General features: G+C 31.6%; 8 protein-coding genes across 13 annotated transcripts in view; 4 read left to right on the forward strand and 4 right to left on the reverse strand.

Annotated features, from left to right (window-relative positions):
* Nucleotides 1–129: 129 nt before the first annotated feature.
* Nucleotides 130–1,476, forward strand: LOC108732705 (WD repeat-containing protein 54-like). Its single transcript, XM_025976805.1, has 5 exons — nucleotides 130–286; nucleotides 343–472; nucleotides 532–787; nucleotides 949–1,186; nucleotides 1,241–1,476. The coding sequence occupies exons 2-5, from the start codon at nucleotides 373–375 to the stop codon at nucleotides 1,415–1,417; spliced, it is 771 nt and encodes a 256-aa protein (XP_025832590.1). The 5' UTR covers nucleotides 130–286; nucleotides 343–372; the 3' UTR covers nucleotides 1,418–1,476.
* LOC108732716 (general transcription factor IIH subunit 3) lies at nucleotides 1,345–2,869 on the reverse strand. The gene is made up of 6 exons (XM_025976801.1): nucleotides 2,539–2,869; nucleotides 2,261–2,480; nucleotides 1,991–2,206; nucleotides 1,686–1,821; nucleotides 1,591–1,627; nucleotides 1,345–1,529 (listed from the first exon to the last, which is right to left on the reverse strand). The coding sequence occupies exons 1-6, from the start codon at nucleotides 2,766–2,768 to the stop codon at nucleotides 1,466–1,468; spliced, it is 903 nt and encodes a 300-aa protein (XP_025832586.1). The 5' UTR covers nucleotides 2,769–2,869; the 3' UTR covers nucleotides 1,345–1,465.
* On the forward strand, nucleotides 2,866–4,780 carry LOC108732714 (probable DNA repair protein RAD50). Its single transcript, XM_018463667.2, has 3 exons — nucleotides 2,866–3,729; nucleotides 3,787–3,897; nucleotides 3,968–4,780. The coding sequence occupies exons 1-3, from the start codon at nucleotides 3,208–3,210 to the stop codon at nucleotides 4,760–4,762; spliced, it is 1,428 nt and encodes a 475-aa protein (XP_018319169.1). The 5' UTR covers nucleotides 2,866–3,207; the 3' UTR covers nucleotides 4,763–4,780.
* A 100-nt stretch (nucleotides 4,781–4,880) lies between these two features.
* LOC108732715 (nucleotide exchange factor SIL1-like) lies at nucleotides 4,881–6,483 on the reverse strand. The gene is made up of 2 exons (XM_018463668.2): nucleotides 6,209–6,483; nucleotides 4,881–6,154 (listed from the first exon to the last, which is right to left on the reverse strand). The coding sequence occupies exons 1-2, from the start codon at nucleotides 6,330–6,332 to the stop codon at nucleotides 4,986–4,988; spliced, it is 1,293 nt and encodes a 430-aa protein (XP_018319170.1). The 5' UTR covers nucleotides 6,333–6,483; the 3' UTR covers nucleotides 4,881–4,985.
* A 562-nt stretch (nucleotides 6,484–7,045) lies between these two features.
* On the forward strand, nucleotides 7,046–8,965 carry LOC108732711 (nucleoplasmin-like protein). Of its 2 annotated transcripts, XM_018463661.2 has the most exons (4): nucleotides 7,046–7,188; nucleotides 7,358–7,749; nucleotides 8,292–8,342; nucleotides 8,400–8,965. In XM_018463661.2, exons 1-4 carry the CDS (start codon nucleotides 7,167–7,169, stop codon nucleotides 8,502–8,504), a joined length of 570 nt encoding a protein of 189 aa, XP_018319163.1. In that variant the 5' UTR covers nucleotides 7,046–7,166; the 3' UTR covers nucleotides 8,505–8,965. The 2 variants fall into 2 exon arrangements, with proteins under 2 accessions (XP_018319163.1, XP_018319165.1); XM_018463663.2 differs by lacking the exon at nucleotides 8,292–8,342 and having other exon boundaries at nucleotides 8,400–8,776.
* On the reverse strand, nucleotides 8,817–11,042 carry LOC108732710 (actin-like protein 6B). Its single transcript, XM_018463660.1, has 7 exons — nucleotides 10,710–11,042; nucleotides 10,521–10,654; nucleotides 10,204–10,468; nucleotides 9,941–10,152; nucleotides 9,726–9,879; nucleotides 9,574–9,662; nucleotides 8,817–9,511 (listed from the first exon to the last, which is right to left on the reverse strand). The coding sequence occupies exons 1-7, from the start codon at nucleotides 10,912–10,914 to the stop codon at nucleotides 9,296–9,298; spliced, it is 1,275 nt and encodes a 424-aa protein (XP_018319162.1). The 5' UTR covers nucleotides 10,915–11,042; the 3' UTR covers nucleotides 8,817–9,295.
* Nucleotides 11,043–14,730: 3,688 nt separating this feature from the next.
* The window catches only part of LOC108732699 (protein Skeletor, isoforms B/C), a 47,464-nt gene continuing 35,561 nt past the window's right edge, over nucleotides 14,731–26,633 (forward strand). For 2 of the 4 annotated variants that reach the window (XM_018463644.2, XM_018463647.2), the window contains exons 1-2: nucleotides 14,731–15,127; nucleotides 16,347–16,560. In XM_018463644.2, the coding sequence (XP_018319146.1) occupies nucleotides 16,518–16,560 (43 nt within the window). In that variant the 5' untranslated portion in view covers nucleotides 14,731–15,127; nucleotides 16,347–16,517. Of the gene's footprint in view, nucleotides 15,128–15,402; nucleotides 16,561–26,633 lie in introns of those variants that run through there. The other 2 variants (XM_018463646.2, XM_018463645.2) reach the window with 2 other exon arrangements.
* Nucleotides 18,247–20,051, reverse strand: LOC108732700. 2 transcript variants are annotated; one of them, XM_018463649.1, is made up of 3 exons: nucleotides 19,691–20,051; nucleotides 19,581–19,635; nucleotides 18,247–18,605 (listed from the first exon to the last, which is right to left on the reverse strand). In XM_018463649.1, the coding sequence occupies exons 1-3, from the start codon at nucleotides 19,898–19,900 to the stop codon at nucleotides 18,487–18,489; spliced, it is 384 nt and encodes a 127-aa protein (XP_018319151.1). In that variant the 5' UTR covers nucleotides 19,901–20,051; the 3' UTR covers nucleotides 18,247–18,486. The 2 variants fall into 2 exon arrangements, with proteins under 2 accessions (XP_018319151.1, XP_018319150.1); XM_018463648.1 differs by having other exon boundaries at nucleotides 19,359–19,635.

Here is a 26,633-nt window from a genome sequence, read left to right on the forward strand (position 1 = left end):
GTAAATGGTTATTTTGAGGAGCTTGACGAATCAGTCTATAGAGATGGCATTAATAGACTGGAACACCGCTATGAGAAATGTATCAGCCTTGGAGGAGATTATGTTGAGAAATAAAAAAAAAAAATTTTTAAAAACCTTGTTTTTCTTGGTCAGGCCGGAAACTTATCAATCCACCCTCGTACATGGCGGTTTCGTTAATATAATTCCCGTTTTAAATACGAAAAAGAGATCAAAATATGTTCCTTTGCACAGAGGAAATCAGAGAGGAGAAGGCCGAATAACAAGGGTAAAATTAATACAATATATACTCAAACGGAGGTCAAAATGCCAAAATATTTATAGGTGAAATGGCTTGAAATAAACGGAGAGTCAATGTTTATCATAATGTCTGACGCAGGTTTACAAATTTGCGACAGCGACGCAACTGATATACAATATTATCATTGCTGTAGAGAAAATGGCCTGAAAACAAGTTAGTATTGTGAATTTGCGCGAAAATTGGTTCAAATTACTTAATATAAAACGCTTCAGGCTACACAACTGACGCATGTATAGTGCAAGACGCTATGCTATGTGTGGCAACTAGTTCTGGAACGATTTGGGTTTTTTTATCAGCATCAGACAACTTAAATTTTAAAACAATCAATCGTTTGTATGGTCATGAGGACGAGATTACAATTTTAAGTGGTCAGAATGATTTAATGGTATCAACATCAAGACAAGATACATACGTATGGAAAATAAAAAATAAGGATTTTAAAATATATCAAAAACTTTGGGTTCCCGGGTATAACATTTTGTTAAACGACCAATTGTTTATAAAGAATAACTAAAGGCGCGAATTTCACTCGCTCAAAACATTAAGTCATTTGAAAAGTGCTGCGATGATTTTTTTAAGTTTTCCGTACATATACAAACATTCAAAAGTGAACATTATCTTTATTCCAGATTATTGTCATATGCAACAACAGAAATTTTATTAAATTATTTGCTTATAACTGCGTACGAATCTGGAGAATTTTGTATTTACAATTTAGAATTGGATGACAATGATGATAAAATGATACGAGTATTAGCTCATAAACTTAAAATAACTGCTTTAGACTATTCCCATCTCAAAAATTTAATCATAACAGCATCTGAGGATATGTACATAAAAATTTGGTACTTGACCAAAGAAGAAAAAGTATATCTGAACATTAATTGCATTATAAACCCGGTTTACAATATTAATTTTTAGGTTTTACATATGCAATCTATTTTCAATGCTAATGGGCCTTTATATGGAATTGGATTTTTAAATTTGGCTTGTTCAGAGTTTTGTGTGATCACAAAAGATAGTAATGACATTAAAATTTTTTATTTACAAGAAAGAAAACAACTAGAACAAAACTTGGAGTTTCCTATTTGTAAATAAAAAAGAATAAAATTAACTATTTAAAGTATGACAGTAAAATATACAGCACTAAAGCTTGATTTTTTTCTTTTTTGACTTCACAGCCAGTGGTCCAGGTATTTTAAAAACGGTACTGAAAAATAAATAAATTAGTTAAAAGGGATATTCAAAAAAACATTATTATTATAACTTACTGACATGTGGTGCAAATAGGACTAAACTTGCAAAATACTGAAAAAATAAAATAAAATTCTGTTTATTTAATATTGTTTACTCTTCATGGACTTACTTGAAAGGCACACTGAACATACATATCCAATATCAATAAGCTCCCTATGACAAAAACAAGCAGCTCTATAGTCTACTTTCACTGGAGGAGGCAATACTAATTTTTTTCTTATGGGGGGCTCAGGTAGAAATACCCACTAAAATTTTTATCTATTTAATAAAATAAAAAATTGTAGCCTTAATAAACAATGTAGGGTAAAAACCTAACAAGTCAGTTAGCTCTCCTTTGCTTTTTACAGCTTATACATAATGCTGTTTCGAACTGACTACTAGGTCTGCTTATCTACTAATGAAATAAACCTTTACCAACAAGTACTGTAATAATCCCTGAAGTTGTGGAATTTTCAGATACATCCCATTAGTTATATCACATCCTTGCTGTAAAAGACTTAAATGCTGATCAATAGCACAAACATCTATAACAACATTTTGTTTTTGTGCTGTAAAGAAAACATTCATATAATTCATATATTGTGAAGCAGAATCTCCACTTGCTGTTAATACCAATATTCGACTATTGATCTATAAAAGATTTAAACTGTGAAAAGGAATAATAGCATATTGACATCACAGTACTTTGCATCCTGGAGGCTTACTCTTATGTATTCTATGTATATAACACAAAGCCATTGCTATTGCACCAGCTAGTAAAGATTCATTACTAACTGTTATTGATTCACTGAGAAGTTTTGATAAGTTAAGTTTAACAGTTTTTTCAACTAAAGTAAATGCTTCGTATTGCCCATCAATTTGTCTGACATCTAAGGCCTTCCCAAGTCCAGGATATATAAACTGACTATTAAAAATAGCACTAATGTAAAAGATGTTTTATAAAATATTAATATCATTTTTACCTTGCTCTTGAATGACAAGCCATTATTACTAATTTATTTTGAGCTTTTTGCAATAAATGGGCATTTGCAAAAGCGATTACTGAATCAATAATCTGTGTTAATGTATGAGGGTTCTCTCGTAAAATACGTTGACCTGGATTGGTATCTAAAATTATTACCAATAAACTCACATCGTCTGTAGAGGAAACATCTTCTATCGCGTCTTTGATAATTTCTTCCGTATTATTCATGCCTTTTCCTTTTTTATCTTTTGCATTAAGAATTAAAATTTGATATAAATTTGGGGTTATATTTTCGATGGAAAACCATAACCTCAACACTCAGCTGTTCTATAGTCAGTTGTAAACTGTTATTGGTCATTTCAAATTTCAATTCATTCTATAGTAAACCCGCCAAAAGATTTAAATTTGATTTTGTCACTTACCAAAGGTTAAAAGTGATTTGTAAAGTTGATAGTTTTGTCTTTTTGACTTAGTTGCGATATGTTAAATAGACGCAAAAGTATATGTATTATTAGAAAGTTATTTTGCAAAAGAAAGCAGTAAAGTTAACAAAAACCCAATGAATGAAGACTTTAAAATTCTGGTAATCTAAGAAATATTTCCAATTACTTTTTTTTGAAATCAAATAAAATAATAACGGTTAAGTAAATCACAAAAGTTATCGGTAATGAAAGAAAATTTAGAATTGGAAGTAAAAAGTTTAAAAGAACAAGTACAATTACTGCAGAGTGCTGTAAGTGCAATGCAACAGGAGTCCGAAAGAAAAGAACTTTCACTTGCAAAATTAATGAGAGATAAAGAGAAACTTTACAAAGATAAGGAAAAGTTAATCAAGGATAAAGAAATATTAGCTAACAGTTTAAGAAGAGAAAAACTTTCAAGTACTGATTTAAAAAATCAGCTTGAAAATGAACGGAAATATTATTTTGAAGTAAAAGAATCTTATACCCAAGAAATGAGCGAAGCTCGACAACTTAAAAGGAAACTTTCAAAAAGAAGTTGTCATATTTTAGTAAAAAAACTTGAAGAAGAGCTCGAGTCATGTAAATCGGAAGTAAAACAGTTAAAAGACGCTCTTCGAGAAACTTTGGAAGCGAATTATAATTTAAGTATTAGATTTTTACGAATGAAAACTACAAAATCTCAGTTTAAAAATCGACTTAGAAAAATACAAGAGGACCGAACCAAAGTAATTATGGAACAATTGTATTATGTAAAAACACGGCCATTTTTACGTACTTTTTAGATAGCTGTAGAACTAGAGTCAAGAATAGCTTTATTAAATAAAGAATTGCATTTCGTCGTAAATAATGAATTTAAAAATTGCATTTCTCCAAGTAATAACCGTTATCTTCAGGTACTAAAACAATATCAATAAAAAGTATTGTAAAATATAATATTTATACCTTTTTGCGCTTTTGTTGAAGATAATTAAGCAAAATGGAAATTTACTACACGAAAATTTTTGTTTGCAAAAGGAAATCGAAAGAATGGGCGAGCAATTAAATAAAATGCACAATGTTTTAACAAAGTATAAACTAAACAACAAACTAAAATATTATCCGACAAAATGCGCGGATGTTCAAGATCCGATAAATAAAACAATATTGAACGAGAAACAATCGCATTTTCGAATAACATCAAAGTCAACTGAACAAAGTTTAAGGCCAGAAATCACTACTTCTACATCTGCTTACCATAATGAAACGAAACAGCCAGAATATCACAACATTAATATTTGCAACCAAAATAAACGAAATCGATCCAGAATACATTTTAAAGAAAACAATGAGCGAAATTCATTAACTGAACAAAACAATAAAAAAAAGTACGAAGAAGTTTGCATAAAAGACACCAATAAAAACAAAATAAAAAAGGTAATAGAAAAGGATAAAGAAAAAACTGACGAAAAGTTCAAGGAACTAAAGAAATTCACTATGGGGCCCTATAATAAAGTTTTTTTGAAGGATCAGTCAACCTTTTCTAAATTTCATATTGAGAAGAAAGCGGATGTTATTAGTAAAACATGTGATTCTGATGGTTTAGATTTAGTTCAAGTATCAGAAATTCAATCTAAAACAACTGTAAAGACAGGAGATTTATCTTGTGGGAATCCCCCCGAATACCGTCCAAGTATTTTCACAACACCGTTCACTATTAACTTTTTCGTTTCTAATAGAAGTTTTCAAACTCAATCCTGTCCTGATATTTTGCACAAATAATACTTGTCTCCGGTAATACGCAAAAATTAATGTAAGTCATAAACGTGCAATAAATATGATCTTAAAAGAGTTTAGTAGATTTTATTTGTTAAATATTTTGCTTGCTGTTCATTTATTCATTAATAGGCTAAGCTACATTGCAATGTTTTTTTTTATTACTTGGAAGTCAGTTAAAAAGTAAACATCGCAAAATGAAAATATATTTTCAGAAATAACTAAATTTTTACAATTCAGTTTTGACTACTTTCATTGTGATATTTTTTAAAACATCATCACACAAGTTCCGCATATCTAAGTAATATTCGGTACCAAAATCGTCAGACTGTTCCGAAAAAACTAAATCTTCGTATATTTCTCTAAGATTTCTCACAATACGTAAAGTATTTTGCGAATAATTCGAACCACAAATGTCTGAAACAGATTTCATGAATTCTAAACACTTTTGTATCGAGTCGTGATCCATTTCATCTACCAAAATCACATTTTTAAGTACATTTTCTATCTTTTGACACCAGTTATCGTTTTTTAAACGTTCGTTTAAATTAACTAACGAATACTGTTTTGTCTTTTCAACAAAATCTACTGCATTACTGTCATTTTTGGCATGCTGATGTTCTATCAAGAGGTCATTTAATAAAGTAATAATTTTTAATTGAATTTTGATATCTTGGGGTTTATCAAAGAAAGTTGAAAAAACACTGAGACCTGCGTTTTCAACGAATTTAAATTGCGCAATAGGAAACCTTCTCAGTAAACTGCTTAATGCAAAAACAGCTCTCATTTTTACAAAATGGTTGGAATCAATAGCCAATACTTTTAGTAAAATATTTACAGCATCGGTTTCTAAAGCATGTATCTGAACTTTGGCATTGTGTTGTACTGCAGATCCTAATAATTTTAAAGCTTCTGCACGAATTTTTGGATTTGTGGAATTTATGTTACGATAAATGATCTCTTTGAAACCGTTTAAGTTCATAAATTCCTGAGCATTATCATACTGGTGTACGAGATAATCAAAGTCTTCAATAAATGTTAAAATATTTTCGTCATTTGTGGCACTTTTATAGTCCTCAAGAAGTTGTTTTATAATTTCCGAGTCACTCCTGGGAAATAAATTAAGTTCGCTCATTTCTTTCTTAATCTCCTCGTATTTTTTAAATCTGTTTTTAATTTTCTCAATCTCTTCTGGTCGTTTGACATCATCTCCTTGAATATGCTTTAAGGATTCTTTTAGTTTAGCGACTGTTTGAATTTTCAAATTTGACGGGCTTTTCTTCGGTTTCGATGGAATATCTTCGGATGATTTCGGCAATTGCAAAACAGCGGCAGATTTAACTGAATTAATAATGTTTGTATTGCTGACGTCGACATCTTCATTACTATTGGATTTATCTACAAAATACTGCCTTAAAACAGGATACAGTAGAGTATATATACGTTTTTTACCTGAAATTGTATTTTCTTTATTTGATTTCTCATCTTCGCTATCTTCTTTTGCTTTATTTCGGCATTCATTACAAGGAAAAACCATAAGAATCAGAATTATTACTGTGCACAGTTCACACTTCATTTTTTCCTTTACAACTACAGATGTAAAACAATAAATTTAAGTACATTTCAGGAACTAAAAAAGTTCTTGTCTAGAATAACGCAATTTCAGTACCACGGCAAAATACAATACGGAATGTATTGTTTTAGGTTAAAATCTTTAAAGCATGTTGTCATTGATATACAGAGTGTCCATCCTACTCATCTTATCTTTGATTCTGGAAACTTCAGATATGCTTGCAGTTTATTATTGTGTAATAAGAGAAGAAAACTAATTGCGTTTTATTTTTATAAATGTTATGGAATTAAAATTTGCCTTTTTATAGTGTTGTATTTAGAAATCAAAATATTATTTCCTTTATGACAACTGTATTTCTTCACTTATGCTGGTAAATATTTTGATAGGGTACGATCTTAAACAATTTATAAATAAAACGAAATAAATCTCTCAACACTCCAAACAATTGTTGAGTGATTTGTTTTATTGAATAAAGTTTGTTGAAACAACTCCCTGTCTTGTTTTATTATATTTATTTATTTAAAACATGTTTCGTAATGACACGTCCTTAATTGTAACATTAAAATTTTTTTTTAAATAAAAAAAGTGGTTTTATAAACCAAGAGTTTATTATTCACCCTGTATTTGCAATTTTGGTAGTTTAGTAAGGTGTAAACCGTGTAAACATAGCTTTTTGTATTTCTACGACAACGCTACTGTTGGTGGTTGGTGAGAACTAGAAGCTCTCTCAACGTCCGCCCGCCATTTGCTTCGCTTCGGTCTTTCTACCCTTGAGAGGATTGCCGGGTTATTGTCACGTGTATTTCTTTGTAATCCGTCATCATCCCTCGTAAAAAAATGGCAGACGAATATTTTTACGGTATGTATGTAATATTCTGATATAATTTGGCGAGTGAAGGAACGTATTTTTCGTGTTTTCGTGTATTTACTAGTGTAAAGACGTTACGCCGAAACCGGTGTTTTGCGCGCCATTTGTATTGATATGCATCGTCGACTAGATTACTAGACTTTTTCGTTATTTTTTTTAGCTCTCACCCTTAAAGGAGCAAAGGCATCTGAAGTATGGGATCCAGAATCCAAAGGAGGCGAAGATTTACAAGGAGGACACAAGCTTATCATCAAACAAGCTTTGTTAGGAGCCGACGCTGTCGAAGGCGAAGTTAATGTTATCCAAGTAGAAGCAATGACATGGAAAGAATCAGTTACTATTCCTGTAGCAGTTTTAAAATCAGGAAGTCAGAATCAAGTACTATTGGATTTATCTTTCCCAGACCCCCCTGTTACATTTAGTTTGGCTCAAGGCTCAGGCCCAGTGCATATTATAGGACATCATCTTATTGGTAGTGCCATCGATGAATTTGATGAAATGGATGAGATGGAAGAAGAAATGCTGGATGATGAAGAAGGCGAAGAAGGAGCTGTAAGTATTGGAAATTTTCTTTTTTAATTAAATATAGGCTGCAAATTTGATGTATTAACATGGGAAGTATGTACCGTAGATAGTAGCAAATTATAAGCTGTGCAATTTTATTTGGTGTGCAGTGTTATTTGAAGTGGGTAAAGTGCTTTGAAGTAAATGATTTTGCTATTTTAAGTTCCAATGTACAATAAGTGGACAAATATCTAATATAACCTAACAACATTTTTATACCAATTTTAATGTGTGTTAAGAGAACAAAAATACCTATTCTAAAGTTAAAATTAAAGTCATTAAGTTTGCTTTTGATTTACAGTAACTCATTTATATGAATGTGTTTGTGCAATCATTACATGAGTAAATTATCACATTTTTTAATATGGCTGGTGGTAATATTTGAAAAAAATATTCTTTTTGGAAAAGATGTGTTAATTTTGCCTCACTTTATTAATTATGAAATTTATGATTATTTAAATACAAAATAACTTGGTAAACACTAAATAGTTTTTATATACCAAAAAACTTGTAATGTGACTCCTTTGCAGGAGAACCGTATCAAACAAAAACGAAAATTGTCGGACATCGACGAAAAAGAGGTCTGAATTAGTTGTTTTCGTGTTAGTGTTTGTAACAAATTTTTCTTTTTGTTTAAGGAGGAAGACGAAGAAGAAGACGAAGGCCCTAAAAATAAGAAGGCGAAAACGACTTCCAGTAATGCAAAAGGAAAGACACCAGTTAAAAACACAAAGAAAAAGTAAATGAACTGTTCCTTTTTTTCATTTTTTTTTAATTCTGGATTTTCGTCATTTACAGTGACTTAGTTTTAAATTGAAATGGAATTGCCTTTGGTTCCCATTTATTTTACTTTTAAAAAAGGCAATTTCAATTCGGATCTTACTTGAAAATAATCGATTCATAGTCTGTAATACATTTTATTATTCTTTGTACAACCTGCTAAACTTAGTTTTGTGTATTCCAATGTCTTAATGTTAAGAATATTCCAATTAGAATATTTAATTTATGTCAGTGCTGCAGTTGTTTTCTTTGTAAATACGTCACTCAGTAAAAGGTTTTTTCTAATAATTGGGCTTTTCATATGCTAAAGATTGTGTATTCAAGTTTTTATAAATTGTAATCTTTGATGCTAATACCTGATTTGATTTATGGAACATTTTTGTATTGAGAAGGAAATCTACTGGCAGTAGTAAAGTGTTTACTATGAAATACAATTTTTTTTATCAGTCTGCACAATACATAAAAAATACAAAATCGTAAATATTTTGTCAAATATTTTTTTTGGAGGTAATTCATGTTTTATAATATTCTTAAAAATACTAAGGGAAATTTTTTATACACACCTTAATAAAAACAAAAAGAAAATTTGTGACAGCAATATAGTTAAAGAAAACTTAAATGTTATTAATTAAAAAATATTCTAAATGTAGTCAAACTTATTGACTTTGGAATGACTGAAAAATGGTAGTGGTAGGTAGGTTACTGCAAAAAGTAAGTTGTTAAGGTCGTGTGTCTTCAGTAACGAATAAGTTCTTTAAGGGCACTTGCGATCTATTTGTGATTTGCCTGCTTCCTGGTATTCCTGAGCTGACATCCACATCTGCTGGAATGTTCCAATGGACGCGAGTATAGACCCTCCAACCCACGCACCAAATCGTCTTTCAACAGTACCATTTGCAGCAATAATTTTTAGTCTCATGGATCCCGGTGTTCGTGAAGACAGGTCTTTGCTAAGTCGTTCACTAAATCCCTAGAAAGCAACACACAAAACGTCTCAAATTGGCAAAAACCAGGTTTCTTTATAGTTCCTACCTGAATTAAAGTATTTCCGCCAGTAATAACAACAGAACTGTATAGAGCTGGTCTTATATCAACCTCACACATACTTGCACTAGTTGCAGCTAAAATTAAAATTTAAATAAGATAAATACTAAAAGTACAAGACCATAAGCTGATTATTTTACCCATGTATCCGGCACCTAAAACTGCTTGGTCAAAAAGACCTTCAGCTAGTTTGAACCTTTCTGGCCCAAAATCTTGATGATAACCTGTTGGAAACTCATAATGTACTGCTGGAATACTTGAAGCTATTCTTTCATCATATAGACTTTCAGAAACCTTCAGAGTTAAAATAAATTTTACATAATCACAGAAATTCAACCAAAAAAAATTTACCTACCTGTAAAACACTTTGCTGAAAGTCTTGAACTGTTTTCTTAACCATATAAGCCATCCAACTATTTGTAGGAGTAAATGATAAGTTTTTTTTAATGTATTTAGGTTTTTCCTTGTCCCTTACTACCTCCTTACTTGCTATGAGAGCAGCAGGTGTCAAATCAATATTTTGACTTTCTAACATTTCTTTTGCTACTCTAATTAAGTAATCTCCCCCTATTAATATATATTAGTTAGACATATAAATAAGATATGGTTACTTTTTACCTATTGATGAGTTTAAAGCTAAATGAGTAAGAACATAACCATCTACTACAGGGACTGCAGAGGTGTGAGTGGCCCCACTATCAATTACTAATGCAGTTGATCTACCATTTGCAAAAGCTGCTAAGGCAGCATTTTTTACTAAATAAAAAGCAGGTACTTTGTATTTTTCAAACATAATTTCACATAGCTTTTCACGCTTTTGGCGTTGATTCCATGGAGATTCAGAAAATAAAACTGGATGATATTCAGACTGAGATTGTATAATCTAGAAAAAAAAAGCAATGATTTTGATAAATTTTAATATAAAATATTGTTACCTTATCATACGAATAATCGATAATCTTCTCAAAGTAATCCCAATTATCGATCATACCTTCACTCATGTAATTATGAAGCTCCAGCTTATTCCTAGGTGTATATAAAAATGTAGTATCAATATAATATTTCCATGCTAAAATAGAAACACATGTAGAGTATGCTAATTTAAAAAAGGTCGAGGTAAATACCATTGGGTGACTGAGTAACATTATTATTGTCTTGTTTAGCTTCAGGTTCCAATTTTATGGATTCATCAGGGGCAACACCAATTACTGCCGGTATTTCTGCTTTTGGGGTATCCTCTTGGGCATAACCTACCCTTAGAGAGTGATGCCCTGGATCAAAAACCAGTGCCCCTATCTCATCACCCCCATAAAGCATTCCAGAGGTCATTTTATAGAATTATAATTGCTCGATTAATCAAATATTAACAGTTATATACTAATTGTATATATCGAAAAATTGGGGTTATGTACGTTTATTGTCATAGTTTATCGTCTATGGTTTATTGTATTTCTCATAGAGTTCATTGTTTCTCATAGACGTTCTTTTTTTCTTCTTGAGGCATTTTACTTATTTAGCCGTGTCTTGAGTAACTTTTTTGGATAGCTTCTACAACTTTGATAATAAGTGGGTTAAATTCAGAAGCAGAAAAACACGTTTATTTCATATCGTTGCAGTATTTCATTATTCGTGTAAATATCAGTACAGCTTGTATTATACTTTCCTTTTTTGGGAGCAAGTTAATTTGTATATACAGGGTGTTTCAGGAGGAATGCCAAATATTTTGGGAAATGGTAGTATCGATAATTCTGAGCAAAACGTTCAGATAAATTTGTGCTCGAAAACACTTCGTTTCAGAGATGCAACAACTTAAATGGTAGACAAAGAGTTAATACTTTCGTAAGTACTCTCTTGAAATACTTTTTTATACAATTCAACAAAATTTCTTAAGATACCGTAGTAGATCAGTACCATTTAGTTAGCTAAAAGGTTGCTTGAATACCTGCAATGGAGCGACACTACGAGGGTACGTGCTTGAAGACATTAGATATTTCCAAATAAATAAGTATGTGCTGAAAGGAAGCTTACTGTAATTAAATATTGCTATTTGACATATTACCTATTATCTTTAGTATATTATCTTAAATGATCGCATTATGGTCGCGCTATTTTATCAGCAAGTTTATTCAACATTAAAATAACAATTCAAATTCTACAACCTCCTGTTTGTTGTTATTCTAAACTTATTTTTATTAGTGACGAAAATCCTAAAAGGAATCCAATTAGGGATTTTACTCGTTACAATAATTTTTACAAACAGAAACATTAAAAACTAAAAACGTAATAAGTGTAAAATACTTTTCTATAACAATTACATTCATTTTCTTCCCTAATAGTTAGTAATAATTGCATATACAGGTAAAGAACATAGAAATTACACATTTCTGCGTGTTTTTTTTTTTTTGTTGCACGAGTGAAAATGCATAATTTGAAACTGATCTAAAGTAACTGAACTCTCAAAATCTTTTGAACAAAGCCTTACTACATCCCTCAAAACTTTTAAATTGCGTTTATTGGACTTATATATATTGTACTTTCTACTAGGTTTCACCCGCGGTTAAAAGTATTTAAAAATTGAAAATAATATTTAAGTTAGTACTATATGTATATTTTAGTTTAATTCAAAACAATTTACTTATAATCTGCTGGACGACCTCACAAAACTAGTTGTTCTATCCCTCAGGAACAGTATATTTTGTGGATAAAAAGGTACCTTATGTCCTATTCTGTACCTCCAGCAATGCGTATACAAAATTTCATGATGTTAGCTTAAGTAGTTAAGGAGTAAAATTGTTACAAAGAAACACATTCGCATTTATAATATTACTTAGGATTAGGATTATTTATACAAAAAGGTATTTGTACGAATACCACGTTGTATTTTTCAAATGATGATTTATATCGTTTCTTTTTTATATATTGACTTTGGTACAGACAGGCTTTAAAGAAATGAATGTTAAAGTAATGGAAATCTGGGAGAGGAAAAAGTTCACGTAAACGAGCCGATAACCTGTTAACCCAGATGAAAACAACGGAAATATTATTCTAGTAGTTTGGGAACGTTGAGATCTGAAGAAATCTATTGTCTTAAGATGTTTTTGTAATGTAAATTTTTTTTCAAGCGCTTTTCACTCACTTAATAGTTACTTCTAATAAAAAGTGAAAACAATAACAGCATTAAATATTATTGTACTATTGCACGTACGTATAATAAAATCTATCCAACTTTGCAATAGTTGAATATTGTTTAGGAATATCCTATTAAACTATTAAATTATTATTGCATTAAAGTTTAAGCCATTACTTCTTGGGAGTTTGCGGGTTTCACACAATCGTCGTAATTTATTTTCATAACGTTCGCTCATAAGTTGCATTTAAACTTTCCAAAGCTTTCAAGTTGCTGCTTATTACGATAATTTATAGTTTAATTTTGCATACTGTCTGAGATATTAATACAATTTGTGTAAATTAATGCCCTCATCTAATGGTAACGAAACAATATCTCGAACAGCTCCAGCAATTATTAATCAGAAAAAAGTGAACACATCAAACATTCTATTTAATTGTGAGATATTTTCTGTGCTTATGTATAGATTATCTAAAAAACTAATTTACATTTTCGATTTAATACTTTTTTCAACAAATATCAGAAATAGGTTCCGGTTCGCTTTGGATAGAATTATAAATTTTGTGTCTATATGAGAGTACATATAGAGCCCCCCTCGTGCAAGTTGTTATGTCATATATTTTATCCTGGTTTTCGTTATTAACAACCTTGAATTTCATATTCCAGTAAATTTGTATCGGTACAAGCAGGGACAGTCTTAGCCATTGCGATATTTTAGGAGGGTAGATTTTTACGGGCCTTGTCTGTCGAATTAATTTTAATGATGATACTTGACGAGAAAAGCAAAGTAAATAAATTCAGAGTTGTTTGTCTTTTGTAAATTAACAAAAATTAATAAATACAAATTATTATTAATCATTATAAACTAAGGTGCATTAATGTCTTAAAAGAAACAAGGATTCAAAAATGATGTTATTATTAGTACCTAATATTTATCTAAGTACTTAGATTGTTGCTCGAATGTGTGAGGCTCCAAGTTGTTGCCCTGCTCGCCACCTTCAAAAGCCGCCCCTGAGCACAAGCTTTAAAAGTTTTGGTGTGTCGTTTACGTTAACAAACATTTTACACTTGAAAAAATATCTACTAAAGAGCAGAAATTAAATATTAAAAATTTAATTATATTGTGGAGTTAATAGAACATATTTATTCATACCTTAAATATAAATTTTTTATTTTTAATTAATATTGTAAAGCCATTCTTATAAAGTGAGCTTTTCTAAACAAATATTAGTATGAATCTCTAATTTAATTTTCTTTCATTGTATTTTTACGCTTAACAGTGAAACAAACGTAGGATGACTGGTCAAGTTTTAATAATTATTTTTGTGTTATAACTACAAATTTACGGTTTGCGAATTATCAGCCTTAGGTGTGTTATAATACATTGCTTTTTTGTTAAATTTCATTATTGTAGGTCAACGGGAAATGACCTATAGGGTTTGATTCCCTTGCGAAAGCGTTGACTTAGAAGTTTAATTTTTTTACAGCTGCAAGGGATTGCAGACTTGAGTATTTGGTTATTTGATTATTAATTTCAACTTGACATCTCTACGCCTTCCTGAGAAAAGGGGTCTTGACAGACAGACAGATAGACAGAGGAAAAACGAAGTGATCCTGTAAGGATTCCTTTTTTCCTTTTGAGGTAGGGAACCCTAAGAACTATCTCTGTAATTGCCTTGCAAAAACGCTACTAAATTCGTTAGGTGAGCTATCAACAGAAAGGAGTTTGACGTGAACTTTAAAGTTTTCGGTTTTAATTAAATTTTTTCGTACCAGAAAATTCCTGAAAAAATCAAATCAATGTCTTTTGTAGCAACTGTGTTATTATAGCTAATACAAGGATGAGAAGAAATGCTGATGGTAGGAGCAGCCAGGCTTAATTAGCCTGGGGTGGCACTGAACATAAATACGGCACTGCGTTCTACGGAGTTTTCTCTGCATTTTAAATATATTTTCCGGTCCGGCTGTAATTTTTGACCATGCGATTCGCATATGTGGTTATATGGATGCGACAAACTTGCATGGTCTAAGCTCGCCCCTTGATACATCATTTTAAATGCGTTGTGTGTTAGGAAAATTTCCTCGTCCTGGACTAATGGTAAAATTGGTGTGCTACAGACGGTTGAGCTGGTCCAGTCATAAAATCGCGAGCTCGTTGTGCGTTGCATTGTCCGTTACGCGATGCTGTAGTCCTGCGAGAACGGTGTTGTTTCCTGCTGCTTCGTGATCCTTTATTATCCTGTAACCCCGCAGGTCTGCAGGGTTGTGGTGGGCGTGCGTTTTGACGGTCCGCCCGCAGGTTCCCGCCTTCATGCCCGGATTTCTTCTTTGAAACGTCGGCAGTTTCAAGTCCGGATCGGTTCGGTCTATTAGAGAAAACTAAACTTCTTGCCGGTCCTGACGCACGTCCTGATGGTAATAGTAGTGTTATACTGTCGAGTTTTATTAGATATATTTTTTTTGTTATTTATAATTATTTAGCGGAGTGAGTGTGTTAATAAGTGTGTTTTTGTGGCAAATTATACAGTACGAGGGTTGAACGAATGAAAATTATTTTTTTTAAGGATGTTTACTGTTATCCATAGGAAAGGATTTAAAAAAGATAAAGGCGCTACAAGCAAACTTTTCTAAATTTAATTTTGTGAATACTAGCGAAAACATTTTTTTCAAAACAAGTGTTTATCTTTTTTAAATGTCTATTATCAAGTGATAAATGAAAATTACTAGATACTGTAATATTCATTTGACGGTTCATTTTAAAAAAGTTCTTCGGAAAAGCAAAATAATAACTGAGGAAATTTGTTTGCAACTAACTGACGGATTTTCCGGATAATTACTTTATTAATAATATTTTCAAACAACTTCCTGTACATGAAATAAAAATTAAGTGAAAATAGGTACATGGTATATATTCAAATTTCGTGTTAATTCCAAATTCTGGGCCATGGTTAGCCAATAATATTCCTTCAGCTAATTTACAGTTTATCAATGCGTAAACCTTTCACGTTTACGGTATAGGTAAAATGTAATTGTAACCCACTTTCGTAAATACCTTTTGTTTTAATGTTTCGAGCAATAGGCACATCATTTTCTAACCAACGATAGTATGTATCTACGAATAAAACTTTCGTTCAACATAACATTTATGCCCAGGCAGATAACTAAATACACGTTTGTGATTGCGATTAAAACTTTCATTTTCCGTACAATCTTTACACATACATTATTCATAAGATTACTTGAATTATAAGCCCCACTTTCAGTGTAGCTTTCACTTAAGGTACCTACAACTTAAACTGCAACATGTATGTACATTAACTTGGTTTTTAGTTTTAGTAATATTCCGAGTGTAATAATTATTTATTAATACATGAGAAGATAAAAATGTTAATAGTCAATTGTTAATTCAGCGTTAAAAAAATAAATTTTTGTAACCGCATATTCCACTAGGAACTCAATGTAATGTACCGATCATCCTTAGGAATGTTTGTGGAAAAAGAGTAACTCCATATATGACTGAATACTTTTTAATGTTGCTTGAGGTTTTGTGTGATGATTGCAAGTTGCAAGTGATCGAACGAATGTAGTTGTATTACTGTATGCCTTTGTTACTGATTAATTTGCCACAAATTAGATCGAACCGTTATGTAACCACAATTGCAAACATCATCAAACTTTTTTGTCCTGCGACTTCGTCTTATTTTCTCATCGAATTATAACGAACATTTTTATGTGAACTCCTCTTTAAAGAAGTTGTTTGTTTTGGTTGTCGGTTAATAGTGACAGTATCATAGGATTCATCGTCATGTTAGTTCATCTAGTGACTCTCTTTCTTTTTGTTTCTGAAGGTAAGATTTATTGTTTAATATTAATTCTTATCCCATACATGTATTACTTTCTAAAGAATCTGTAAGCTAATTTAACAAACGAAACACGACAATAATATAATTTATTTAGCAATTAAAGGACTAAAGAGAAGTCTCTTGGAGGATAAGAGGACGAATATTAATGGGTGCAAAAAAAGGATAAATAATAATAATAATTGTGTTAAATAACTTTTAAATATATTCTCTTTTAGCCGGTCAGTATTAAAATGTAACTTGCCCTTGAATTTTTAAAGATAATAATATATGAAAATGTATGTAAATGTTTTGCGGTAAAGAATTGTTGTGATGTCACATTTATGTTTACTTAAAATTAGCTGTCCAAGCGTTTTATTCCAAAGAAGAATAAGAGGAGTGGGTTTTTCGCAAAATTTAGGGCGACGTTAGTAATTGTACAAACAAAATGTTCATATTTAGGTCATGGCAGAAATACTTAAAGGATTTTGAGTAAACGTTAGATACTCAGCTTTATTTATGTTGCTGGTCAAATATTACTTCCATTTGTTTAAGAGTTTAGTACATCCACAATTTGTTAACAAAAAGTTATAGGACTGTGTGTTCTTTGATAAAATTTTTAAAATATGTAGAGTACTCCCTGCAATAAGGTGGAAACCCCTGTTGGAGAAGGCAAAATTTATACAAAATAATGTACCCATAAAATTAAAAATTTTATAGATTTCCGGGTGAAAAACTTTCAATTGTCTTTACACTTTATTTCCGGTATGTTTTGTCGGATTTTTCTCGAATTTGGTTTATTTCTGTCTTCTATTAGCTGGTGGAACATTTAGGTAGGATAATATAAGGATAATGCACGGAATGAGATAAGAATATAATTTGAAGTTAAGACAGGATGGTACTACTTTCACACAAAGATGATGAAGGGTTCCCTAGGGCTGTTCAACACTAGGCTGTTCCCGTAATAAAAAAAAAGAATTGTGTTTAAACATAGTTCTGTGGGTGGATAATTTTTTGGGGACTGTGGGTACCGGCCTCAAGTACTCTTAAACAAACCCGGCCCTGACCCCTTGTGCGATTTAAACTGCAAAAAGCTTTTAACTAATTGTAAGAATTTCTTCAGTGTTGAAAACAACTGTTAAATATAACGGTTGAAATTTTATATTCTATTTTATAAACCACAATAAAACAAAAGAAATTCTTATTTTAACAAAAGAGATGCAAATTTTGTAACATTGGATACATTTTAGAATGTGAAAGATACGATATCCTTATTAGCACTTGTCTGGGAATCAATATAATTATCGTTGTCTTATAAATGGTTTACATTCTTGAATAAATTACCGATTTATTAACTGTGACACACCAAGTCGTTACTAAAGAACCGAAAGTTTACCTTTTAATCAAATCTAGGTTACAGCGTGAGATCCAGTTACAAACAGGCATTGCTGACCATCTAGTTTACGAAGAGAACCTTGTCTAGGGGCTCACTTTGCGGGTTCTAGTTGGCATATCTGTTACAGGGACAAACTAATCTAATAAAATGCTCTGTATGGTTATTGGTTACCTTTGAACAACATAATTAAGTGCAAATCCACCTGCTATGGCTTTCATTAATCCAAATGAACTTCAATTCTAGACATTATTTTAAATACTCATGTTCTAATTACATAAAAGATTAATTAAAAAGAAAAATTCTTAATTCTCCTTTAATTATTATCGTTTTTCCCCTAGACTTTCACATTTTTAACAGTTATTGATATTTATTAGTTTGACATCTGTTAGTTTATAACTTGGTACTATTTCTTTTTCGTAAAGTTTAAACCTATAATATAAGTTATTTTACAATCTGTGTAGAATACACGACCTTCCTATAGGATGACATACATGTCCTAACTATTAAAATTAATTAAATTTTAACATTTTCCGGATTTTTCAACTACCGCCTTCACATGGGCAAGGCTCAAATGGGCACAATTGGGTTTCAATAGTGGCAGGATAGCAACAGTAATCATCTATGTTCATATTTCCAGCGTCTCCACCTTTTCCACCGCCTAAAAGGAAATTATAATCAACATAACTTAAAAAATTAGCCTTGAGAAAGCTTTCAACTTGTGCGAAATTTTAGGTTCGATTTCACACCGATAATAAAAAAAAAAATACAAGGATTATAAAGTAATCTTAAATCTTGGAGTTTTTTCATGATAGTATTTCTCTTTGCGGTTTAATTCTGAAAGGATTCGTAAACATTTATCTTTTATTATATAATTTTAGCAAGCTTTTGTTGGCGCCTTTTTTCTAACTTAGTGACTGACTCCCATCAAAACGTGCGGGGTACTTCCCGCTGACCTATACCATTCTGAAATTAGGCACGAAGGAGGTCCTCAATTTAAAAGAAAAACTTGTAGTTTTGGCAGGTTTCTTTCATGTAACCCTACGGTACCAAGTAATGGTGCTATGTCACACATTGCCATTGCTCCATCCTGTATTTTAAAACGACTGGTAAAAAAGAAGCCTCTTTTGGTACATCTAATTATGGAACAAATATTGTTAAGAGATTGATTTATAACCCTTTACTCTGAACCAAGAAAATTTTCGGAGCACTATTTGATGAACTACCATGTGAACCAAATTTCTGCTAGAGCACTTTATGTACTTCATGTGAAATGACAAAAACACCACAAAATTCTTAAAATTAAAGCAAACTTTCCAACACCCATTAATAAAGTACTGATCTCTTAGGGTGTGGAACTTACTCGCACTTGTTCGACTTTTAAAGAAAACTGTAACGCAGATGCTTTTGATACCTTTCTTAGATTTACTAAAGTAATTATTCTTTTTTCCTAAGTGTTTTCCGTTGCTAAATTCACTAGGAGCGCAAGTGGGGGGTCGTGTGAGACACTGTGGCGATCCCTGACATCCAGTACGACGACAGTCATCTTGAAGACCATTTCTTTTTTCACAATCACATCCCATATACAAAATCCCACACCTAAGTTCACGTGACTTAGCAGGTTTAAGCTTCTTACCTTCATCTTCTGTACCTTGTCCTTGCGCTTTCCCCTTGTGTATCCTGTAGCACACCTGTAAATCAAGGGAAAAATATATATGACGAAAATAATCATAAGCCACTTCTTACCATAACATCGGGAGGTTTACATTTCTTTTCGGAAGATTTAACTGGCGGTGGACAAGGTGGAGGCGCGCAAGGAACACAGCACGGGACACATGGTACCTGCAATTTGACTGGGACTGCTGGTTCTCCTAGTTTGTTAACGAGATCCTTAATTTGCTTAAGGACCTCCAAACGTTTAGAACTATCTTCTTTAGGCGGGCAAACGAAAGGCATTTTTAAATGTTTTTAGTTCAAGTATTAAGTACGAGAAATTTTGAAAAGAAATCAAATAATGTTACGAGAATTTTGGATGATGTCCTGAAGGGTTACTGGAATTTTGACATTGTTGAGTTCAAAACTGACTTGATTTGTTTTTGGTCATTGGTTTTTGATTTTTCGTTGTTGTTTAAATAAATGTCATCTTTTAATACGTGAGAGAAGCAGTTTATTACTACGGTCTGTACAATGAGTATGAAGGTGGAAATTAAGAAGTATTTTTATTGTAAAATTCTTATAATTATACAAGAGTATAGATTTAACATAGAAATATTAAAACAATTCTCATTTTTTGTTTCTATTTATTGTGTCTGCTCACTTTTTCTAATCTAATAATCGAGAATTTAACCAGTGGAAGTGGTGTAAACCCCCTCCGAAGATACATCTGAATTAATAGGAGTTTGAAATGGTATGCTATTAGATTCCACTGCATTACATTACATTTTGTTGGATTATAATACGGTTTCATTCGATTTTGGGAGCGCGTGAACAGATTTTGTTGCTATGCTTTTTAGTCCTTTTTTGAGGAAGGAAATTCTAGGAAACGTAGAAAAGAGTTTTTTTTATTTTGAAATAGAGTAAACATACACCCAGAGTTAGAGAATTTTAAAATTTATAACATCTATAACGTATATGGAAAATAAATTGTTTACTTCATTCTGGTTTTTACAAAAATGATTTTATGTTCAAAATTCTGTTGAATGCTGAAGACATTTGTAAAATCGCGTAGGATTTTCCGAAGTCGAATGGGGTTAATAAGTCGCTACCTTTTTTCTTGTCTTGAGGGTGGTAATTTCTTACGACAGAATTGATTTTAACCCAGTTTTGGTTCGTGTAATACCTGTGACATTTAAAGCGTTTTAGCGTCGAAAGCAGAAAAGGTGCCGTTCTACAATTGACATCTCCACGTCTCCTGCGGCTGTGTTAGTTGCTGCATCGAACTGTGTGCAGGTTTCGAATTCCTTGAAAGTTCTCGACATCCCCTTATCGTGGGGTGGCCTTTGTGGATTCCAATTGACACGTCAGAGGTCGATTATGTTGTTTATCGTCGAAGGGGACTATGAAAATTTTGCAATTCATACGACCAACGACTTTCTCGAAATGCTAAAGCATGTCAGATCGAAATCCGAAATTAAAAATCTTTTGAATATTTTATTTGGATATTAAACTATTTCCGAAGCAAAAATTCTGCTTTGTTTTTAATAAAATTTAACTGGTTACAAAATTTATTTAATTTGTCCAAATCAAGAGCTTTTGTGATATAAATTTGATAAACTATTTACCCAATAAAAATAATTTAAGACAGTTTGAGAGGTGCTGTCTATCGCAAGACTACAAAAGAATGTGTGGATTAAGAATAAGACGAATGGCAAAACACAAAGAAATTAATGATTAATGGAATCGTCTCTGGTTTTGTGACATCATAAGCGTTTTCAATTTCATTTGGAATATCATGAAGAAGACGATTTATCTCTTTCAAAAAATTCTTCTGATTTTGTCGTACATATATTGTATTAGTTTGTTGGTCACAAGTTCGTACACCTCCAGGAGATCTGTGTTCAAAGAAGTCTCAACGACAAAAGTTAAGGTTGCCTTACCTTCTTGTTTCTTTTTTTCTTTTTTTCGTCACCCTAAGATGTTGACAATGTTGTAAACGCAGAAGCCGACCGTTTTGTCCTGGTGTACAGCTGTCTTTGTCGCCAAATCCATTAACTGATTAAAACGTAACGTTTCTGCTTGATTAGCGTTTGATTTAGAAGTAATGCTTAGGTGCAATTTAGAAATTGTTCTCTTCGAATACAGACGCGACAAATGCGAAGAGTTAGCGAATGAGAAAGGGTGGAAAGCGTGCTGGGAACATCGCACTCAATCGTATAAATTGTTTTATGATACGTACATCTACTACACATACACAATACATACAAAGAAAACATTCACCAATAAAAATATTTCGGGGAATATTGTTTCAAAAAGACTCAAATGGAAAGTGCTTTTAAGCAAAAATTATATTTTTCTATACTATCATTATTTAAAGTTTCCACTTCTTCTTCCACAAAAAAATTTGCGGGAATCATATGTCAAGTTCGTAACGATTGAATTAGAAGTTTTGTATTGATTATCTTTTTATCGTACCTATAGTTGCATTCATTGAACTAGCAAAAAATTATTATATAATTTTAATATAATCTAAATTAATTGTAATTCGATTTTGAACTCATTCTGTAGATTTGGCATTTTAATTCAACAAAGACAACCCCAGTTGTTCTAACGAGTAACCACGGTAACCATCAATCAAGCAACCCTTGTCCTTCCTATCCCCCTATCTCGTTACTTAAATAGATCAGAATCGCTGATAAAGCGCATATTAAGGTATGGATTTCATCCCTGTTAGGTTACAAAGGATGCTGTTATACATACGTACAGAATAATACTCTTTAATAAAGTTTTAAAATAGGAATTAATGAAGTTTGGATAATACCAGTCACAATAAAATGATACAATTATTGACTATTTTAAATATGTACAAGGTATAGTGGATAAAACTAGAAATTGGTAGTTTCTGCAAGATATACAAATAATAGATAATAAACAATATTTACCAAATAAAATAATTCGAAGTGGCCTGTATTCTGTCGAAACTGTCAGACGCGGATCGCGATTTGGATCTTTTTGGATCTCATCAGCACGTCGCAGGCAGCTCCGACAGAACACAGACCAACTTTTACCTGCTGTCTTAACAGTGCGTTTTAGAAAATGCTACAAATGGCGCAGTAAACGCCATCTGTAGCACGATGCTACATTTTAGGATTACGTATGCTCCAACGTATATCTCCATACGTTTACTGCGCCATTTGTAGTATTTTCTAATATTTACCAATTGAACTACGTAACACTATTTTTCGTATAGATCGTATCATCAGACTTTTTTATCATTTAATTGCTTTATTTTTTGATCAACATCTCTTTTAACAATATCTTTCGTCTCAAAGTCTTCTTTTCTAGTTGGTTTACTGAATTCATTTTAATGTAAGAGTCGGCTTGAACTTTAGTTAGGACTTTTAAAAAGTAAAGAATACTTCTGATGAGAAAAAAGTTTGTGTGTAATTCTCTTCTTGATAAACAAACTTGTTTACCTGTTTACGGTTTGAGCTCAATTTGAGTGTCACCCAAAAAAGATTCCCTTGAGGAAAATTACAACTTTTAGCCGTTTGTAATTATCTCTGAAACAACAATATTTATGTAGTCGGGGTTAGGATCTTTTGTAGAGAATTAAATGTCCTAATACGAAGTGAATAACAATTTTTTGTACTGATGTATTTTAGCGAAATAAAGATGACGACCGAAAAAATTTAACCTCTGCACAATGTTTTTCGTGTTTCAAAGAATAAAATGTGCGCCATTTTTAAAACATTTATAAAAAAATCTAATGAAAACAATAGATTATAAGCCAATGTAGTAAAAAATACGAAAAATAACAGAAAATCGTTTACCATAATGAGTTGGGTAACCCTGGTAAATTAAATATCAGTAATTAATTATATAATGAATATAATATTTGTACATATATATAAGAGGACAATTATCAAGTTTGATGTATCTAAGAATTATTATTAACTTTATTTTGTTCATATCTATACATATACATGTGTGGTATTGTTTTATAATAAATCGGTAGTAGAATGAGGGTTTATAAAATATCTAAAATAGCATAAACTGAAATTAGGTAGTCGTTCTAATAGGACGATGGAATATTAACCATAAACATAGGACAAACTGTATGTTGTAAAGGTAAAAGCTTCGTTGGAATATTAAAAAAGTTTTTTAATTCGGTCACCCTTTTCATGGCAGCTACGTATCTGCCTAGAGTGAATTCGCATTTTTTATTTACTAACATCATTTGTAAAATTGGATGGTAGTTAATTTTTTACTTGAAATTTAGTGGGCTGTTGGATAGGAAATTGTTATTTTGCATTTGTGATTGTTTCTATAAATTCTGTTTTCCATTGTTTTTTGAAGACATTGGTAGATACAGTTGAATTCGCTTATAATGACATGGAAGGGAAATGAAAAACACGTCATACTAAGCGGGCGTCTTATTTTGGTTAGTTATTAGTTTAATAGAGAGAAAAACTACAAATTGTATATATTTATTAACAGAAAAAGAAAAAGAACGATGAATTGTAATATCAATATACATAAAAAGGGTCAGAAAAATGAGCGAAAATGTTATTATTAATCATTTGGGTCACTACAGCTGGATATGATTTCTTGAGAATCAGTCATAATAAACGATATGTCATTCTAAACGGAGTCATTATATCCAAATTTTCCTATAGAGAATTTAATATGAAAACCAAACTTAACACTGCAATTACTTCATATTAAGCGGTTTGTCAATATAGGCGGAGTTGTAATAAACGAATTCCACCGTATCCCAAAACTTCTACATAATGTTAATCTTGTTTAAATTTTGTCAGGGCTTTACACCCGTACATAATTAGGGTTCTCCAATCGAGTTTTAAATAGTAAACTCAGCAATCAAATGAAAATTTATAAAATAAACCAATTTATACCTCAAAATTTGTAAAAGAAAAGGTTTTTGACTATTGATTGGTATAGAATTTATTGTTATTTTACTTTAAATGAAATTTCGGTTAAACTACCTTAATGTGATAAAATAAAATAAACAAAATAAATGTGATGTACTTTTCAAAAACACTTGTAAAATATGTTACTCAATATGTGTGAAACACTCGTCATTGTGTCAATGACTAATTATTGTGTGTTATATACGTATGTATTTTACATACCTAATTATTATTATCTTATTTTTGACTGAGGGTGGATATTTAGAATGTCGAAACGCATTTCAGTTTTCTGAATTGTTTATGTAGAATTTCGGATTTGTGGTGTTTTAGCCATAATCCATAAGGATTTTGAATTTACTTTTAGCACAATACCTACTGCTGATTTCACTTTTGTTGCAATGAAATGAACAAACATTATATTAAGCTATCAAAACGAGCTGACGTGACGTTTCCTAGAACTTTCTCCTGGTTTTGTACTTGTACATACATTAATCGCTACCTGATTTCATTCAAGAATTCCTAATTAACTTCTGACGATTGTTGTTTTGTTAGTCGTTTTACGCAGTGTTTGAATTAATGCAAACGTGGAATATGCAATAGGGATTATCTAATAAATAAGAGCATGTGTGTGGGTATATATGTACAATTGGAAAATAAGATTTCTTTCAATGGAATGTTAATTGTCTTTATAGGTTTCACTTACTACATACTGTAGTGAGAAATTACGTAATGACTTTTCTAGGTTTGAAAAAACAAAGCACCTACTCGCGGGAAAAGCTTGAAAGAAATGGATTGCATCAAAATTGATTGACTTTGTCTACAGATTTAGTCGCATACATTTCACATGTATTACGTTTCTATATTACCCATTCATTACCTTCTCGTTTCGTATATTAATTATTTTATTACCTCAGTACCTTTTTCGACTAATTTCGTATATACCCTGAAAATAAATTGCGTCTAACGGGTAATGAGTTCTTGTTTCGTACCCTAAATTGTATGAGTGCGTGAACGATGAATCTATAAATAAAAGCATCTTTCGTTTAAGGTTCGGTTAGGTTGGGATAATAAGGTTATGGTGGAAAAAACAACACGAAGGAACTGAGTGTTGTGGCAGCATAAATCAATTATAATTAATGAAGATTACCTATATATTTTAACTTTTCTATTGTACTATTTCTTTAAAAAAAGAGAAAAAATAATGGTTTGGATCTGCTTCTACAAGGTGAAAAATGTTTTCATTTTTTCTTTCTGAAGAAGTCAATGTTTTGAGAAACATGTTACATGTTAAGCAACATTGTAACTTTTCCTTAATTATGCAAAGATTGAAAGTATTCATTCATAATCATTTTTTCAGTTGAACACACCTATGTCAGAGGGATATGCGAACTTCTAAGCCTAAACCCTCAATTACTCGATAGCCTATCATTATCATCATAAGGTCGTCAGTCCTAAGACTGGTTGGACACGCACCTCCACTCCTTCTTATCCTGAGCTAATCTTCGCACCCGTACAGCGCCGCGCTCCAAACATACACCTTTAGCAACCTTTTTCGATCCTTTAATTCATTTTAAGTAGACGATAGTGTAAATTCAGGCACTTAACTACCCAATATTTTAGAATTTATTTCAAAACATATGAGTGCTAGGCTGGAGCATCAGCAATATACTCAAAGAACATGTTCTGCCCTGTTTTTTTATCTCATTCCATTGATGTAATCTGAACAGGTCTCGGAAAAAAGCGCATTGATGCCCCTGCATAAAAATGTTAGGAAGTATTTTTAATTTGTTTACTAATGGAATCTGATGGAGTATATTTCTAGCATTTCAAATTTTATTTCCTTTAAATAAAACTCTTAAGAATGGCGCCTCTATTATTAGCCGCCACTTTTTTCCTGAGCCCCATTTTATTAACTTTTAAGGGCTAAAATATTCCCTTTTCTTTTGTGTCATTTTTAATTAACTTGATTCTTACAGGATTTTCTGAAGTACAGCTTTGATCATGGTTGTTAATTGATTTTGTCGACTGGATCATCAGATGCTAACGTTATCTCTTTTTAAACCGGATAATACAAACGGTAGTTTTTGATAATAAACAGAAAT

The sequence above is a fragment of the Agrilus planipennis genome, unplaced genomic scaffold, assembly GCF_000699045.2.
Source record: "Agrilus planipennis isolate EAB-ADULT unplaced genomic scaffold, Apla_2.0 scaffold56, whole genome shotgun sequence".
Taxonomy (NCBI): Eukaryota; Metazoa; Arthropoda; class Insecta; order Coleoptera; family Buprestidae; genus Agrilus; species Agrilus planipennis.